Below are 19505 nucleotides of genomic sequence, written 5' to 3' on the forward strand. Positions count from 1 at the left end.
CTCTTGCACTTCAGAGATCTATGAACAGAATGGGGTTGCCACTGCCACAGTGGCATTTAGCATTAATATATCTCCTCATGAAAGCTACTATTAACATTATTTCCTCGGGAAAGGTTTGATCTAGGACTGTGAACTACTGACTGGTACTCTGGTATACAGCTATGAGGAATGGCCAGTATTAATCTCCGTGTTGAAATCATGGAAGCTGTGCCCTATAGGTAACAAATCCAATGTCCAGCAAGTCTGAGGAGGTCGTAGGTGCATCTTATTTCACGAGACAGATATCCATAGACACATACACATGTGCACACACTTAAATGATTGGTACATTCCGGTACACACATGCCATGATTAAAAATTGATTCAGTATACTGTAATTCTATGAAAGTTTCCAGCTAATATATATATATATATATATATATATATATATATATATGCAGTCAACCAGGCAGAAGTCGAAAAATCGCCTAAGTTGAGCTTTTTTTCAAGTGGTCTTCTCTTTTTATTCTATATCTGCTAATCCCTCACAAGTCAAATTTTCTCTAAGTCGAAGCTATTTCTTCTCTCCAGATAGATTCGACTTAGGCAAAGGTTGACTGTATATATATATATATATATATATATATATATATATATATATATATGTAATATATATATATACATTACATATATATATATATATATATATATATATATATATATGTATATATATACATATATATGTATGTATGTATGTTTTGCTATAATTTAGAATCTAATGGTAAATCATGCAGGTGTGAGCACATATGGATTTGAATTTAAGTTTTGGTTCAAAAACAGATTAAGACAAATGTACATGTATATACAAATTATATGTAAACATGCTTTTGGAGATATACTTGGACTGTCATGATGAATTTATCAATAGGAAATTATGATCTTTTCTAATCAAAATTCCTCCAAACTGCAACTTCTTAAGCATTTTCCCCACAGCTGAAATTAGCTGGAATTCTATACATACATATTTCATGTGTATATATTTGTATTTGCTGATGCTGTCAGTAAAATCCCTGCTTAACTTGAATTACAGAGAACCAAGTGTTAAACAGAGTGCATGATTAATTTCCTTCATTCATGTAACATGTCTTCGTGAGGACTTGTTAATTATTAATCACACTGGGGAAAAAAAAGTAAAGTTGAACAAAATACTGACGGCCATGACCAAGCTTCAGCTCAGCTGGTCGTGCAGCTGCCAGGTAAGTACTAGTAGTAGGTAAAAGGTTCCAATCCTAGGTTGGTCCCTTTGACTTTTCCTGTTGTGCGTATAATACACTTCCAGCACAAGATCTTACTACAGTGGATAGCAACAACAAATTATACATCTGACATCATAGTGAACTCAAATCACAATGTCATCACTTCTTGTCTTCATTTCACCCTGCTGCACACATCTCACAAACAATAAACTCATTTAGACTGCGATGTTAAGGTCCACTTTTTCATTTTCTTTATTCGTTTTTTCTAGCTGTTGCATAAGACCTATAAGTACCGTGCTTGTAAAGCATAGCACATCTAAGGTATGAGAAAGCTCTTGTGTAGCACACAGCTGAACTGATCTTGGATGTTAATCAGCAACTCAAATCAAACCGAGATCGTATACGTGATCGGGCTAAAGAGCGCCCGCTATACCCCGCTCGCTGTTAAGGCGTGGCGAAAGAAAAAAAAAAGAGAAAATGGGTGAAAATGAAAGAGAAAGAAAGAGATAGGGAGATAGAGAAAAGGCATAGTACTTCGAACAGAAAGCTTGTTAACAAGCTAGGGATCAGCGAAAGGCCTCCGGTGAATCGTTCATAAGTCCTTCTGCGCCCTGGAAGTAGTAACACAGCTGTTGGGAAAGCAACGAAGGCCAATTATATGAGTCCCCTACGTAAAATCTACTCTTCAGTTACATAGCTACTTTGCTGTGTGCGTGCATTTATGTAATTTGATAAAAGGCGAACAGGGTGTGAGGGCCAAGATCTGTGTGAGGCGAATCTTCATTTCTTTTTCGATTATCGTCTTTGTACTCAAATTAATACTGTACTCACTAAAGCTTGAGGGTCTCTTCCATCTAATTCGCAGCTGCTCTCGGGCACTTCACAGAAATTACAGAGACTGATTTTTCTTACAACTTTCGATTTCTCAATTTTCTCGAATCAAAAGGAGGTTTGTTGATAATTACAGTTAGCCAGTCGGTACAATTATATAGATACAGTCTTGCCCAATGATATCTTAAAGGATATGTGCCTTCCTGATAGAACCTCCAACGTAAGTCGTGAATAATGAATTAGAACATAATGGTTCTGCACTCATTTTGTACCACTTGTAGACTGACAGTACACTCTGTTTCGTAATCGCATTGAAGAACCATCCAATCATCTATTAGATTCCAACGTGAATACAATAACGCATTTGTCGACACGGAAGTCGATACATTTCATGTACATTGACATCACAAGTAATGTTTTTCGTCCTACATTACATTCAAATATTATAGCGAGCTTTAAATCTGCGACGCAAACGCCAAGACGACGCTAATGAGGGGGAATGGAGTTCTGCTCATGCGCCAGACAGCTGTTTCCATTGCCCAACCCGGGGAGGCTGCGTCGACTCACCGTTCGCATCTGAAGCTCGCTAATAACGTACAGAAACTACCTTTAATTTTACTAATGATTGAAAAAAAAAAATACCCCGAAAATAACTCTTGATCATACTTCTCATAAAAGATAACACACACAGAATACCCTCACTCTCACACACACGTACACGTACAGATGAATATTCATCTTTCCTCAACAAACAGAACTCAAAAAGTCCGCAGACGAAATAGATCAAAGAATAAATTCATGCCTTCACTCACATTACTGCTAAAGGAGGATAACACTATTTACATTAAGTTCAAATCATAGGAAACAAAAAATAAACGAAACTAAACATTTTTGTATTTTTTTTTGTTTGTTTTCAAAACGTTTGCTCACACTTCAGAACAATACGTTATACTCCTAAAGTCTTAAAGAACTGTTGTAGAAGATTTTAAGGAAAATCTCTACCACATATATAGGATATCGCGAACTGCACAATATCAACAGGACTTGAATCGACAATAACAAATCATAATATTTGGAGTCAGTGCGAATGAATATTCCTCAAACTATGCGAACTGGAAGAGACCGAGTTTTAATTGTGTAGGCCTATACGTCGATGGTGCAGCTCAGCTGTACATGCTTGTTCTTCTAGAAATGAATATCGTAAGTTTTCATAGCCGTAGAGCAGGATGTTCTGTGAATGAGATCGGTATGAATTGTTATTGCTGATGGTTCTTTAACGACATCTTGTAAGACGAATAGTATATTCTTGCAAGCATCATTTAGCACGATCTCAGAAGATGGGTAACTCTGCCTGCCCACGTATCGACGCCGAACAATCATCATATTTCATTTGAACTATATAAGCAGTCAAATATGGTTCACTGTCCGTGTTACAATCCATACTCAAGACTTTGGTACAATACAAATCTTGTTGCTCCACCCCCCCCCCCCCTCCACGCACACACATAGACACCAGAACCCCGCACTTTACAACCATTTATGATTATGAGAATATGTCATTCACACATCTTACAAATTTGTACAATAATTATTCACTCAGTCGTTTTGCAACGACTGTCCAATGTACAACACGTATCTTTATCAACATTTTGTCTCGAGCATGCATTAACCATGAATCACCTGTTTGAAGTGACTTCATTTGAAGCGTAAAACATTAACAAAGATGTATGTCACAACGAATACCAAACATGCTGATAAAACAATGATGCATGCATTTTGATTAGGTTTTTAAACCGACTTCGCTTTTCGGCAACTGAAAGTCTTCAAAACATCAACAGAAATTTCAATACAAAACCTAATTTTTTTTTGTACTCTAGCTGGAACAGAAAGATGTTCGTGCGCTAATTCAGATTCACTAAGAATCTAGAGGTTGTTTTTATAAATTGATTGAAATACTATTTACACCTGTCGGAGCAACGCCCAATGAGATACGAAGAGATAAGTTACTCTGTGGGCGTGGAGTGTAACCCGGCCAACTTGTGTGTCGAACTAATCTAGTTTCTCGAACACGCCCTTGCTGCCCCGCCCCACTTCCCGACGGCGAGGTATGTCCCGCCCAACTCCCCGAAGGTGAATGCCGTACCACCCTATTCCCTACGGGTGACTGTCGCCTGGCGACGCCACCCTTTTCTCTGGATACGTTACCCACCGGGACCAGAGACAGTGATTGGCTTGGTCGCGGTGCGAGTCATAAGTCATCGGACTCCAACATGCCACCCCAGCTGCCGGTACCCGCCGCGTAATTCGCCGCAGAAGACATCCTCTGCTGGGGAGGCCGTTGCTGAGGAGGCCCCTGCTGATACTGTGCCTGGCGTGGCTGCGAGGCTCTTGGTTGAGCTGCTCTCTGCTGGCCCCCATAGGTTGGTCGTGGCTCTTCAAATGCCGAAGACAGGCTGGACATGGAAGGACGATGAGGGTTGAACAGCTCTTCTGCGTCTTGCTCTTCAAGCCCGACGGTTTTCCAGCCTTTAGCGCGCTGGTTCTTGTTGGTGTATGCCGTCCTCTGCTTGGCGGCTTGGCTCTTCGTCAGGTCAAGCTTTGGAGCTGAGCTGTATCTAGGTGGCGATCTCGGCGCGAATGGATCGTAGTTGTTGTCATCCATGTCGCCAAGTGTATCCTTGTAGGAAGATTGCCAGCCCTGGGCTCTTCGGTTGTAGTTTACTTCGTAAGGTTGCACACCACTGTGGAAGCGCTTGGTTGGAGAGTCGCTCCAGTTGCATCCTATAGATGCCGGCTGCTGACCCTTGGATGGAGCCGCTCGTGTCTGGTACTGGGGTCCCTTGGGAGTGGGTGGATTGACGGTGCGCGTCTGGGCAGGTTTGCCGTAGTCGCTCGCGTATGGGGATTGTGGTTGTGGGCTTGGTTGTGATGGCTGCCTCTTCATCGATTGCTGGCGCTGAGCTGTAGCCTGTGGCGCCGTGCCGTACCCATGGGCGTATGACTGTTGTGGCTGTTGTGGTTGTGGAGAAGCAGGCGCTGGTCGACTTACGGGCTTTGAAACTGGTCTCGCAGCCGGTCTTGCCTGAGGCCGTCCTTTTGCTGTCGAGAGGGGAGGTTCATAATCTGGAGCTCCAGCCCTGGCTTTCTGAAGCGATTGAGGAGTGATTGCATCATCATCTACCGCGTACTTATCGGTGTGTTCCCTCGCCTTCTTGAACATGTTTGCAGCTCTACTTCCGCCCGGTTTGTAGGCCTGTTGTCCACCACCGAGCAGTTCCACGCTATCGGAAGCAGGGCGGCTGCCATATCTTCCAATTGGCCTCCTAACCGATGGTTGGGACTGCGGACGCTGCTGCGAGTATGCCTGCTGATGTTGCATCTTCTGATTGGCACTGTACATGACGTGAGCGCCAACGGCGTGCTGTTCGCGAGGTTGATGCCAGGAGGAAGCGTAATTGCCACTCATCGTATTTTGAGGAAGATTATCCCAGTGTATGGTGACGGGTCGCTGTTCGAACGGGTTTCGCTGGCGTCGAGTTTTCAGCTGGTAGTCGTCTATGATACCTGTGCGGTTTACCTGGTTCTCTATGTACATAGACTTGCCCCTGTGCGGATGCTCCCCTGTCAGCTCCTCTATGCTACGAGCGTGTGCATCTACGTGTGATCTATACATCTACCTGTCAGCTGGTTGGATAAGGGGCGTGGTGTAACCATGGGACCTCCTCCTCTGGTTCGTCTATGACTCGAGTCTCTCTATACCGGTGAGAATCCGGGTTGAACCTGGAGTCAAGAAAATCGAAAGAGACACCATGATAACTTTAAATCAACATCATTCATCGATCATGCGCTGTGCACAGGTTTCTGCAAGGTGAAAAGTCATTTCAAATGACTTTGACCAACACCTTGCCGTGACTGTAATTCCGACTCGACTTTAATCATGACTGACGGGAAGATGTGATCTATACATCAACCCGTCAGCTTGTTGGACTAGGGGCGTGGTGTAACCATGGCTTCGAACAGTGGTGTTAGAAATTTTAAATGCACAATTTGTGTTTGTTTTGTTGTAAATGTTGATATTGTGCAATGTTTAGATGAATATGTTTTTTAATGTATGTATTTATACAATCTTGTACATGTTCTATAGTAATCGTGCTAATTTCTGTAAAATGTCCGCAATTCATCCTGCGGGCTGCAATGGATATTAATCAATGAAATACGCTTTCAAACAAACAAACAAACAAACAAACAAGACTACCACCTCTATACCGCCGAGAATCATTATTGAAACAGGAGTTCAGTTAATCAAAACAAAAGGCATAGTCCCTTCGTTTAACATGGCCAATGCACAATGATTTATCAAAATTGTGGTAATTGCAAACATTTCATCACTCTAGTCTTTTTAGTATTAGACTACACATATATGCAAAAATAAGAGCAAAGAAAATGAGATTTCATTGAATACAATGGGATTCGAACCCTAGACCGTCGGATTGCTAGACCGATGCTCGTACCTACTTAGCTATGGAAAGCCCCAATACGGTGTTCGTCCTAGATACCCCTTAATTCTTAATGATCATAACCTAGTCAGAAGCTTACGTAAACCCGATATAAATCCGGAGGATAGAAATCAACTTGGAGATAAATGGGAAAGATTAACAAAGTGATGCAGCTTTTTGAACATATAATAAAAATGCAAACAAAGGGAAACTGACCAGAAATGCATATGATTACATGATGAAAATGAGCAAGGAAGCTGAGATCTTGAGGTCTCCGATTCGAATCCTATATCGAATCCCAATTTCTTGGCTCACTTTTCACTACTTATGTCTCTGGTCCGTTTCCCTTTGTATTTGACATTTGGACTATAGTCAAACTACGGGGATGTATATACGACCACTCCTCCAACACCTTTTAATGGTCTGGATCATTGTTGCGTAATCCTATTGAACAATGGTATCCACCATGATGTATCAAAGGAAAAAAATTTGTTTGATTGAATGTTGTTCGCTCATAACAAGTGATTTACTGACCCTTCTCCATGCCATGACATTAAGCTACAATCATGATTTTGCGTCGTCTATTGCCCAAGTGTAATCGTGAATCATGTTACAGTTGACATTGACAAAACGACTAAATAAAAAAAGAAGTATAATAGGTTTTATTAAAGTCGAACATAAAGATTAAGGATATTCAGAGTTTTTCATGATTACGGAACATCGTGTTTTTTGTGGTGTTACCAAGTCACAACTCTCCCTTCGGTCGGAGTCAAAATGATGAAAATCAAGTTTCTGTCAATGTTTTGCACAACCGTTCTACCTTACGACCGTCGTTGCATTAGGATATCTGAACGCAACAAAAGAGATACGTGTGATACAACTATATATTTGCCTTAGATTGTGTGGGGGGAAAATGAGGACCAAGTGAAGATTCTGTTAAGTAAATGGTAAACTTCTGAGGCCATGACAACGTCATCTCATGTAATTTCCATATGCGGTTGCCCAAAATAAATTATGTGATGTTCTTTATTCCAAAGTTTTGTTAATACGAAAATGAAATAATGTTTGTTATTTCAAAGAGTCGTAATTCCGAAAAGCACAAATTCTCTATGCCTATAGAATGTTCGTTAATCCGAAAAAAAAAATAAAGTTCGTTATTCCGAAGGTTCGTTATTAAGAAAAACACATTTCCCTCTACCAGGATGTTCGTTAATCCGAAAATGAAATAGGGTTGTTGTTGTTATTGTTGTTGTGTGTGTGTGTGTGTGTGTGTGTGTGTGTGTTTTATCCAAACATTTGTCACGCTATTCCAAAATGGAAATAAGATTCGTCATTTCGACGGTTTGTTAATCTGAAAATGAAAAGACGGTGCATACTAACACACCTCCGGATTTCTTTTGTTTGTTTGTTTGTTTTGGGTTTTTTTTACTTTTGGAATAAGGGTCCTTCGGAATAACAAACCTTCGGAGTAACGAACTGTAACCTCTAAGTTGTATCATTGCTGTTTTGTGTGCTACTTTAAATTTCCATATTGGTCCTATCAATTTTGCAGATGACAATACACTCTGTCGTTGCTTCATTCTTGACTTTCTTGTCGTTCCCTCCAAATTGATATCACGATGCACTTTCTCCTTTAAGTTATTAAAGGTGAAAATAATCCATTATGAATATATTCATTAAATAACGATTATGGACAACGGTGTGTATGCCAAATGTTTTTTCTTTCTTTCTTTACGGAATACTCACAAAAATGTGATTCAAAAGAAACTCTGTTACTCAGTGGGCAGAGTTCAATGCCGCTATAAACAAGACTCTAAGCAACCTGAGCGAACAAACGTGTTGTCTTCTCGTGAAAGCGACAGTCTCTTCCAGGGCAGCCAAAAGGAAGATATTATCTGCTAGTTGTTCTACCCTGATCATAACTAAGTAGTATAACAAAGCATGCTCACACATTGGAGGTGAATTGTTAGTATCCCGTTATCATTTCTGTATCGCACATTTTACCAAGCAAGGTTAACGCGCTTGAGTTTTCGCATCCTCCTATACTTTGCTCATACATGGAGGGCGTAAATAGGGCGTGTGTCGGTGAGCTCGCGTGCCGAGCCGGTCACTTAGTATCTCTTACCGTGTAGATGACCTTTCAACGTGTGCACGAACGCAACGATTTAGTGCCGTGTGCTAAAACATGCATTGTACTAACTCAGTTGATAAAAATAATGATAACGACGATGGCGACAGCATAAAAAAGTGCCAATTTTAATCGTGATTATCAATTCTGAATTGTATCATCATGTTAAAAGAAAGATGATCATGATGACATTACCTTGCTCAAAGTATTCATCATCCTCGTTGATACTGAATGGTCTTATTCTAAACTTTCTCAGCTATTCTCGAGGAGTTCAGATCTTCGGAAGATGATCGCACGGGAAAGAATTTTTGCTTTACTCATAATAAAACGCTAATCTATAAGCATTTACGCTTATGCCAAAGTTATGATACTATCTTTGCTTTTGTTTTTTTTTTTTTTTTCTGCTTCATTTGTTTGTTTGTTTGTTTTGTTTTGTTTTGTGTGTTTTTTCTAAAGACACTTGGTTGCTGTCACTCCTGATAGTGCCGTTTCATTTCAAGGTTGCATGCACACGTGTTATTACGTGCTGTTTACCTTCCAGTATTTTTTTTTAAATGCGTGACGGATGAAACATCTTGCCCACGTTCCTCATATTTAGCAGCTTGTTTCAGAACTATGCAATGCGATGAGAAATGCGGAGTGTGCCGTTTCTGCGTTGTTGTTGTTTTTTTTTTGTGTGTGTGTGTGTGCAAATCTGCTTCACCACGTGCTGACAAATCTACGTTTTACCACGTGAGTGAAGAAAACCGTGAGCATAATTTTTTGTGTTTATTTATTTACCACTTGTGGGATAGATAGCCCTTTCAGCAAATTGCTGTTTTTCGAAGGGGTCCAACCAAAGTAAAAACAACATAACAATACACAAAACATTCATTAGGGGAGAGTAGTAAAAAAAAACAACAAATGAAAAAAAAAGAAAAAAAATCATTTTCATGAAGACAAAAACCTTCAAGAATCAAGCCAGACTTTTCCCCCCAAGAATCAATTAGGTTACTAGTATCAACGACGAGGATAAAAATTGCTACGGTGCGTAGTTTCACAGAATGGTGTTTGAAGATGAAATCACGAGTATAGATACATGATATATATGTGGAAATAGAAACTTGATTGACACTCTATATACCTATGTTTTTATACAACAAAGATTTTCTTTCAACCGAAAACTCGCTACAGGCATGCTCGATGGAGTGGCAACATAACTGGTATTTTATACACGCAGTTTGGTTTTAAGTGTTGGAAGAGTAGAAAGAATTAAGGAACAGGTGATTTGAATAGCTCATGTAGAGGTCCCAAGGAAAAATGCCTTAATAAATGAGTAAACAATTAATGAATGAATTGTATAGATCGCCATATTACCAAGAGAGAGAGAAAACTATAAAGTATAAAAAGATGCATGAATAGATCGATAGTAAGATAAATAGATGAATAACAGTGAAGAATTCGACAGCTTCACTGCACAAACCCATTTCGAGAATAAAAAACATCCCCTAGCTTAGACTGGATATAAATTCGGATCCTGAAAACATGGTGATTTCTAAGAATGAAGAAACCAAGGAGCCAGCGCCATATACATCTCATATACACATCGCATTTATAGGTTCCTCCGTTTATTACTGTGACGTTATCTCAAATACATATACACGCAATCACATAATACAGGTTATACATAATGCATAACACACTCGGGCACAAGGACACACACCAATACTTTATCGGTAAACGGCACGAAGACATTCCGCAGACAATCTGCTCAAAGAAGCTGAGCAATAATACCAAATTGTCTCTGCGGTTGATCGTGGCTGCAATGAGGTATTTACCAGCCGGCAGCATCCAGGGCACTTTAAAGGCGGACTTATAGTAACCATCGTCCGTATGCCCTAGTCGCCATGTCGCCATTTTAGATTGATATTGGCAAGACAGGGAATAACATGCGCCATGTTTGAGGGCAGAAATTTCCCGTTGGTTTCGCACTCAGAGAAAGAAATATCGTCTTTAAAACTGCATGCCTAGGCTCACTTTTATGAAGTTTCTCTTGCATAATGATGATATCTTCCGAATTGACACAAATTTATAATCTGTGTAATAGATCAAACAATATCAAATGCGCGTGACCAAAGACCTTGACACAAATGTAATCAGTACAGGCCTATATGTTTCGCATGTCCACGCCACATTTTGTATTTTCACACATGACATATTTTGAATATTTCAATTAAGGAAATATTATTGAATAAACAAGAGAATCTTATGAAATCTTAGTTTTATTACGCAATCCTCTGAAACGTCAATGAACACTTCAAAATTTAATCAAAATCGAGAGTTAAAACAAGAGCTAAATTAAGTATATAAACAAATTAGTGAGAATGGTGATTTTTCTTTTGTTTGTTCGATTCCGATTGGCCGATGCTAATTTGATACACTAAAAATGATTTAGACAGTTTACACAAAGGAAACCATAAAAAACACATTACGGTATGAAAAGTAGTGCTCAGGGTAATACTGACAAAATGATATTATTTTAATTTAAGTTTTGTGTTACATGCTTTGCTAGGATTAATAATGACGTGACGAGTTTCTCTTCGTCTACAGGGAATGACCTGTACAATGACAATCATAGTCAACATCTTTATCGAAAAAGTGGTTACCTGGTAGTGGTGATTAACTTGAGCTTGAATGCGAACTTGAAGAAAACTGATGGTTCATGTAATTAGCGTGGTGATTTGTAAACAAAAATCCGAAATAATATGCTCGGTGATAACCGGTTTCTTCTGGTAATGTCGTTCAGAGGGTATGATTAGATTCATTGTGCGAAGAAGGCCCGAAGGACTGGGTTCGTTTAACCTTTGAATGCACGTTTTACGTAGGCGATACTTTGCGAGGGTATCCTAAAAATACGAAAACTGATAGCTCTTTAATCTACCCCCTTCCCTCAGCTCAGCACCGGCCGCCCCACCAACATGTTTCTCTAGCGCATTCCGGGGCGGTGCTTGACTGTCCGTTACGTTCGGGGCGGACGCTCGCACACGCATCCGACAGTGCAGTCGATTCGATATAGACCCAGTTTGTGTTGGGGAATGTCGTCTGGACTATATGGCTCTAAGTTCAGCTGTGCTGACTCCTTGTTGCCAGGCACCATTGGCAATGTGGAATCAATACTCACACATCTGGCCCTCGAGTACAAACAGAAATGGCAGTTTAATATTTCGAACTGAGCCCTTTTGGAGAGGTGGGGGGAGCACATCCAGGGACCTGGTTGGCGGATCGGTGACGACATAATACGTATAACGCCAATCCGTCACGGAGTCCAAAGTATGCCAACCACCCAACCTGACATTACGGTGAGGTGCACGCGTGTCGAAGATAAAAGTAGTACATCATTTTATTTCATGTCAAGAAACTTTTGTCACGTGACACTCGTCTGAAGATCCATCAAATTGTCAAAGAAAATGTACGACCCATTATTGTCATAGTCTAATTTATTGTCGAATAGCAAGGGGCCTTAATAAGCCCGCATGGCTGGTTCCGAATGTACTCCATAAACTCAAGTCAACTCAACGAAAAGAGAGAAAATTGCTACATGTTGTTACTTTACTGTGTACAAATAGTCAGCCATATATGAGTTTTCTTTATGCGTCCATCGTCTAAAAGACAGTAAAAGACTTGAATAGAACGCAACGTCATACGTGATACTTCGTACAGCTGTGTCTATTACCTCGATGTCCATCAACCGTCGAGAATTTGAAAAGTTCAAAAACAAAACAAAACAAACCCCAAAGAACCACGCTTCCTCATCATCATTACAGTGATTTTTCGTCAGGTATAATCCCCCATTCCAGTACAGAGTCAGACTATTTCTGTAAAAATGCGTGGAAGAGAAATGGATTTAATAATAATGGAGGGCGTTATAATTAAGATATCACCTGCTTAGTAAACATGAAATTGTGATCAAAATGAAGGTACCTTACAAAAGACCTCTTAAAAGCCTCCTAACATAGGCATATATCGATGCACCGATCTGATTGAGTAACGACGTCCCGTTCACTAACTATATTATGAGGATAAGAACACACGCCCCACGTGCAAGCACATTGCATTTTGCTTGCCGTCGGTTCGACTGCATAGGAAGGAGGGTGGCGAACGGATTATTGTGGGCGGTGGGAGGTGGTGTGGGCAGTGCTTCATCCTCTACTCACATTCCCGAGAGAAGGGAATGATGGAGTGTCTTTAACAATGGACGATGAATCAGTCTCTATATCAGGGGAGCAAAAACTATATAGGATATGATATGATATCACACTGTATACATAACTATATTACTAGTACATAACTAATAAGATATACAATATTATGTGTATATATATGTATGTGTGTGTGTGAGCGCATGTGCGTGTGTGTGCGTGTGTGTGTGTGTGTGTGTGTGTGTGTGAATGTGTGAGAGTTTGTTGAGATTTCACGTTTTGGCTCTACAAAGAAACACAAAAACAAACTGGTAATGCATTTTTGGCCAATAAATAGTGATTACGTTCATTTGACTCATATTTTTGGCGTTCACGCCTTTTTCTTGATTATTGACGCAATAGCCTGAATAAGGCGTATATAGGACGCTGAAAACTAAAAAAAAAAGATAGTAATAATAAAGTTTAAAAAATATACATGTACTCCAATGTAAACATGTGTGTTTACATATATACATTTATTATAACACGATATTGCACTGAATACGAATGGTTTGGAAAACGTGTTGTAGCCCTCAACATAAGCCCCCTTATCCATTTTATCGCCAGATCATCAGTAATCTGTGAGCGAACGAAACATTAGGACTGAAAACGTTGATTAATGGCCAAGTGCTGTTAAGCGCACAACTTATGTGGGAAGTGGAAAGCCGGGGATATCCGATGACATTTGCGAGTGACATCATCTGGATTGCCGATTGTTACCCTCCGCCCATATCAGAGAAGGAAAGGTCAAAGGGATATATTTGTCTGCTGATCGCCGTTTCTTTGTTCACCGAATGTTGGACAGACAGTCTCTGCTTCGGTCAATGTAACGTGACTAGGTGCTGTCACTATAATTATATACACACCACATACTTGGTAGGATGTGAGCATCAGAGTGATTAATTCCTTAACAGAATACAAGGCAACAACACTTGACCCTCAACCCCACCCCACCTCCTTCTCAAAAACAAACACACAAAATATACGCTATTGTGTTATTGACAGAAAGTTGCCGGTACACATACACACACAAAAAAAGAAATACAATAAAACATCAAAACAAGAGGAATTTTCCAGAAGAGCAGAATACCATTTGGCACATTACCATGCACATTCGTTGGTTTGAGTGTATACAATATAAACCAAAAGTGAAACAACTAACAACATTTTGAATAAGTGGGTACAGTCAGAGGGTAGGCCTCGTTGAATTACCAAGGGTGCTTTATACAAAAACTATGAAAAGATGAAACATTTGTACGTTACCAGGTTATATTTTCATTAACATCGTTACTTCTAAAGGTCAATCTCTTGCTATAAGAAACCTGAAGACGGCAATGTTGGGATTGAAAGCAAGAGAAGATTAATCAGACAGAAAAAACTCACACCTCAATGTTGGGGTCGGGGTTACTTTGCAATGTTGTTGTTCCTCGGTGAAAATCGGCCGCATGTGGTTTGTGATGGAATACGCTGAAGATGCCGTAAAGAATTTATACTACAAGATGCAGATGCCATTCTTATAGTAGCTCATTGATATCTAGAGGTCTCCGGCAAATGATATCCCTCCCATAATTATAGGGTGTTCACAAACTATGAATCATATTATCTTTCTCCCAAATAAGATATCGCAGTCAGAACATGGTGTCTACCTCCAGATTTTCATCATCCGAACCTTCCCTTTAAAGGTTGAATAAATATTGTCCTAGTAAATATATTTTTAACGAAAACCCTAGTGATAATTTTCGGCGGAGGAAAATTAGGGAAGTAAGGCATGCTAATTAATACAGTATGATTACATAGAATTAGCAAAAACAATAATGGTTTGAATACGCAAGTGAACCCATTACAGTGATAGCTGCGTGATGTATTACTTAATCAGTTAATTGGCAGCACGTGAACTTGATGTGGATCTGTTGTCTATGAAACTATGGACATTTGCTCAACATCATATCGAATACATAGAATCTTGCTTATATGGGTAGATAGGGATAAACCTCTCATCATATCATCACAAATTTGTCTGTTTTTAGACTTATTTTGGTCGCAGAATAAAAGATAGACTTTGTTAGATCAATGCAGATTACCTGAAATACCTCTTGTTTTCAACAATGCACACAATAGCACTGATGCAAATTTTACAAGAAGACAAGAGAAGATTAGCCATTGGTCATCCGGCGCAATTGAGTGACGTCATAGACTTTCGCCGATCATCTGGAAAAGAGTTTCCAATCTGAGTGTTTGACCGTAAACAAACCCCCAGCTAACCAACACACAGGGAGCCCCGTGTATTGCGATAGTTTCACATCAGCGTCAGATCACCAGTAAAATCACAACGCTCACTCTTTCAAAACGGTAAAAATGCACATTTTCCGTGACGCCATTAAAACAATAGCTCGTATATTGTAGGTGATCAATAGGGAAAAGAGTGATTTTATAAAACAAGAAAATTGCGACTTACCAGTAGTGAGACGGTATGTCTAGGCTGCGGAAAAGTGTGGCTGTCCCCCCTAACGGGATACGGGCCCAACAAATCGATTTGATCTACTTCCTGTATACCAATGAAACGCTGGTATTTTCACTGATTCCGTCTTCACGCCGCTGGTTTCCAATTTGGTCGTAATCGGAGGCCCGTCACCTCACGCCGTTACGTCGGGGGGAGCAGCGAATTCAGACCACCCCTCGCATACAGACGTCACGGGAGAAAAGTTCTTTGAGCGAGCGCGGGAAAGGCTGCGATCAGAGAGGTAGTTATGCAAGGCATGCCCGGCGGGGCTAGAGAGACAGGCTAATGTATGCAAACTCCACTGGTCATATATGGACATCGCACGAGTGGGCCGCTCACTGTATACTGGTAGACGAGCGACGTAGTCTTACCTGTCAGACTCAGGGAACACATAGGATGCAGCAAAGGTCAATGATGTAAAACTAATGTAACAAATCTTTAATTATTGTAACACGTCTTTTCTAGTATTGATTACAACCGATTCAAAATCATCTCTTCTTAACAGTCTCTTTACAAACAAATGACACTAATGAACTGTTCATGACCAAAAATTATCATTATTATTATCATCATAATTCTAGTCATATTGGTCTCGAGACTATATGGTTTGAATCGCGTACCTGTTGATATGAAAGGGAACGTAACCAGTCAATTATTGTCACATATGATGGGTAAAACTGCCAATCATTCAAGAATAGGCGGTCCTATACAAATGAGGTGGCGGTCTTATTACACGCCCAAAATTTGCGATGGCGTTGTTGTTCTTTGGGAAACGAAAGTTGAATATAGATGCAGTGTCTTTGTATAGACACAGTTTGATGTATACAGTGAAAGAGGTGTGATGAAAGAGCTGACCAAGTAGGTCTATAGTCTACCACTTGCAACGGTTGACTGTTTGAAACTCTTGTTATTTTCCCAACCTCATTGAAGAATATTATGATATTAATGATTTCAGTGGGAAATAAACATATCTCAAGTGTACTTATGTTACGGAATGAACACCACAAAATAGGGATGGAGTCGAAATCTCCGTTGAATGTAATTGTATGGTGGGCTTTTTTTAAAATCGAAAGTAAACCTTCCACTCTTTACCCTCTCAAATCAACTTATAACATGAGAACAACATTCAAGTTCATCAATTAATCACCTGAAGATACAGGCACACATCCGGCCCTACCTGGGTCCCTAGTAACCCAATATTTTATTAGACCAATTTTCTATTTCCTCCTCAGTAGAGTCAATGGGTGTAGCAGACATCGTAGACTGCTAGCTATGGCGTTGTCATGGACACGCTCATGAACCCTTTGTATGCTGTGAGTGCCGATTGGCACAGAAAACCCCATAGCGTTGTGCACACTGTCCAAGGTTCATGGTACAGAAAGGATTAAGTCGAAATATTCGAAGAGATGAGTGACATGGGATGTGACTGCTGACGTTATTGGGTTATCATGACGGCATCAAGTTCGGATCATCGGTCACATTGTTAGCAATATATCTGTTGAAACATTATTGATGATAAAATCTATCTATTAATAAGGCTTGAATTTCAGTAAACCCACATGCTTCATGACATTGACGCTTCTCAAAGTAATGTAAACTTGTGCAATGTCAGATTTTGTGTCAGAGTTTGAATAGCTTTCAAATGCAGATCTGATCACTTATTATCTACTTCATAACAAAATTGTGAATCATTGTAAATTTAGATATTTTAAAGCAACTTGCCTACAGTGAAAGCCAGAACGTAACTACTGCCACATGAAAACATGTCATAGAAACATGTTGATCATTATCGTGTATAGCAGTTTTTGTGAAACGAAATAATGGCAAACATTTTGCAAATTTATTTTATTAACCATCTCTATAATGATAGGGAGATATTCCGCAATATGCAACATCATAAAAGATAGTCTTAGCGATCAAGTTAATTATATGTTACGATTGGCCGCCTTAATTTAAAACCAAGCTAACGAATGCCATGTGTTGATGTCTTTTGCAAAGAAAATTATGCTAATGACATTATTTACACAGGATTACCTCCTCCTCCTCCTGAGGATCTTTTCACTAGCATTACCGCGGCATAGCCAGGTAGGCCTATACCATTTTTTAAGCCTTGATCCAGAGGGAGATTGTGGTACAATAGCATTGGGCGGGATTCGAACTCGTTATCACGTGACAAAGAGTCCAGTTATTACCGCTCATCCACTATATACCCCATGGACACCAAATTCCCGAACGAGGCGACAGGTGAAGACCCTTTTGTTGTCGTCACATCGGTGAATGCCAAGATAACACCACACTATAATTGAGAGTCAATGGCGCCGATACCAAATATCGATAGGAAATCTCGGCTGTCGTCCGCAGATGTCGAACTTGTCGTCTGGCGTTGACTCTCTCCACACAGCTCTACTCGTATTCTCGCGCCATCTGAGCACGGAGCACTTCATCATGTTTGTTTTCATAGATCCAATTCAAACTCGCGCCGTGCCGGGGGGAGGAGCCAAAATGATCGACAATCACTCATCCGCGCAATATGTCATTCTACCTCGACGGGAATTGGTGCGGCTGTCGGTATATTACCTGCAAATTATTTGGGTCGATTATCTTTGACTTATTTTTGGAGAAACATACTCTTCGCAAGCAGCACTCAAATCGCGAAGCAACGTGTGAGGTCTTGGATATCAACAAGTTTGCGGTTTTGCAGCGGGTTTGATTGAAATACGGTGACGTGTTAATTTTCATAATCTTAAGATTGTCATGAAAATACCCCGAGAACGCAGAGAACAGTCATTTTGATATAAGCAATTAGTATTTTCAATGAAAGGAATTATGAATGAAAGAGAAATTTGGTTTAATTAGTGAGGTCGACAGCCACTTTTTAAATATATATGAATAAATGTATAGTGTATATATATATATATATATATATATATATATAAATATAATATAAATATATATATATATACATATATATATATATATATATATATAGAGAGAGAGAGAGAGAGAGAGAGAGAGAGAGAGTGAGAGTGAGAGAGAGAGAGAGAGAGAGAGATTATAATTATGCAGGTCTATAGATATAGATATAAGCCTGTACACATTAGCTCCATACAGTTCAAGTTCAATGATAGCAATCAACAGAAGAGGGTGCAACAGGGCATATCCACCTGTCACACTTTCTCACACTGTCAGGAGAGTTTAGAGGTTGGATGTGTGTTTCCTATGTGTGAAGGGATTTGATAATAACCAAACAGGACGGGTAAGTATTTCTACGTAATTTGCAACCACTAGATAACAGTATGCTTTATTAGGTAATGCCCCTAGATATGAACAAATCAATTTTTTTTTTTTCAGATGAGATTATATTTTACTTTATCTTTCGAGGAAGTGCACGTAACAAATTCAATATGTGTCTTTTAAAAACAATGAATGAATGGAGACCAGAGACGAGACCAGTATGTGCGATATGTGATAAATATTCAGGTCACAGGTAGTAACACAGTGGCGTGGACACTCGGCATTCAATCCAAGACAGTTGAAAACGAAGCGCTTTGGCAATTATTCTGTTACTGAACCAAACGTATAAATCAATCTGGCAAGACGAAATGTTTTTCTCGCCTGTGCCTGTCGCGCTAAGGAAAAAAAAAATTAGTGCCAGAAGTCTGATATATATAATTTTATGTCCCCTGAAGGTGACACATAATAATTCATATCACGTCTCTATAAGTATACACCCACAAACACACGCGCACACACAAAAGAAAATACTGTATCTTTACAAAGATTATTTTCAAAAAAAAATCTACATCATACACAATATTCACTGATTGATTTCACTTAGATCGTAAGAACAAACGCATGATGAATGAAGTCGAATTCTCCCTGAGTAGTTTAATGAAACTTTGTCTTTTAAAAATGACAGAGTTCGACTTTTGTTACATTGTAATCATTTTCATTCAAGAGACGCTGAAAATTTCAAATTGTAAAACGTCCGGTCATTTTCTTTAACATTTCCTATTGAACCACGTGTGATTTCTAAAAGTTAATGAACGAACCCAACAGATTTTAGATACTGTATATCTTGTGTTGTGCTCACGTCAA

The 19505-nt window shown here is 39.6% G+C and overlaps 1 protein-coding gene across 1 annotated transcript; it reads right to left on the bottom strand.

Annotated features, from left to right (window-relative positions):
* Positions 1-3568: 3568 nt before the first annotated feature.
* Positions 3569-15473, bottom strand: LOC139715876 (uncharacterized). Its single transcript, XM_071627425.1, has 2 exons — positions 15363-15473; positions 3569-5846 (listed from the first exon to the last, which is right to left on the bottom strand). The coding sequence occupies exon 2, from the start codon at positions 5737-5739 to the stop codon at positions 4315-4317; it is 1425 nt and encodes a 474-aa protein (XP_071483526.1). The 5' UTR covers positions 5740-5846; positions 15363-15473; the 3' UTR covers positions 3569-4314.
* Positions 15474-19505: the final 4032 nt, after the last annotated feature.

This window comes from Diadema antillarum, unplaced genomic scaffold, assembly GCF_040938485.1.
Source record: "Diadema antillarum isolate AM-2024a unplaced genomic scaffold, OU_Dant_1.0 scf00000057, whole genome shotgun sequence".
In the NCBI taxonomy this organism is placed as follows: domain Eukaryota; kingdom Metazoa; phylum Echinodermata; class Echinoidea; order Diadematoida; family Diadematidae; genus Diadema; species Diadema antillarum.

Coding starts and splice junctions, on each gene's coding strand:
- LOC139715876 (XM_071627425.1), bottom strand. CDS start 5,739: ATGTATAGATCACACGTAGATGCACACGCTCGTAGCATAGAGGAGCTG.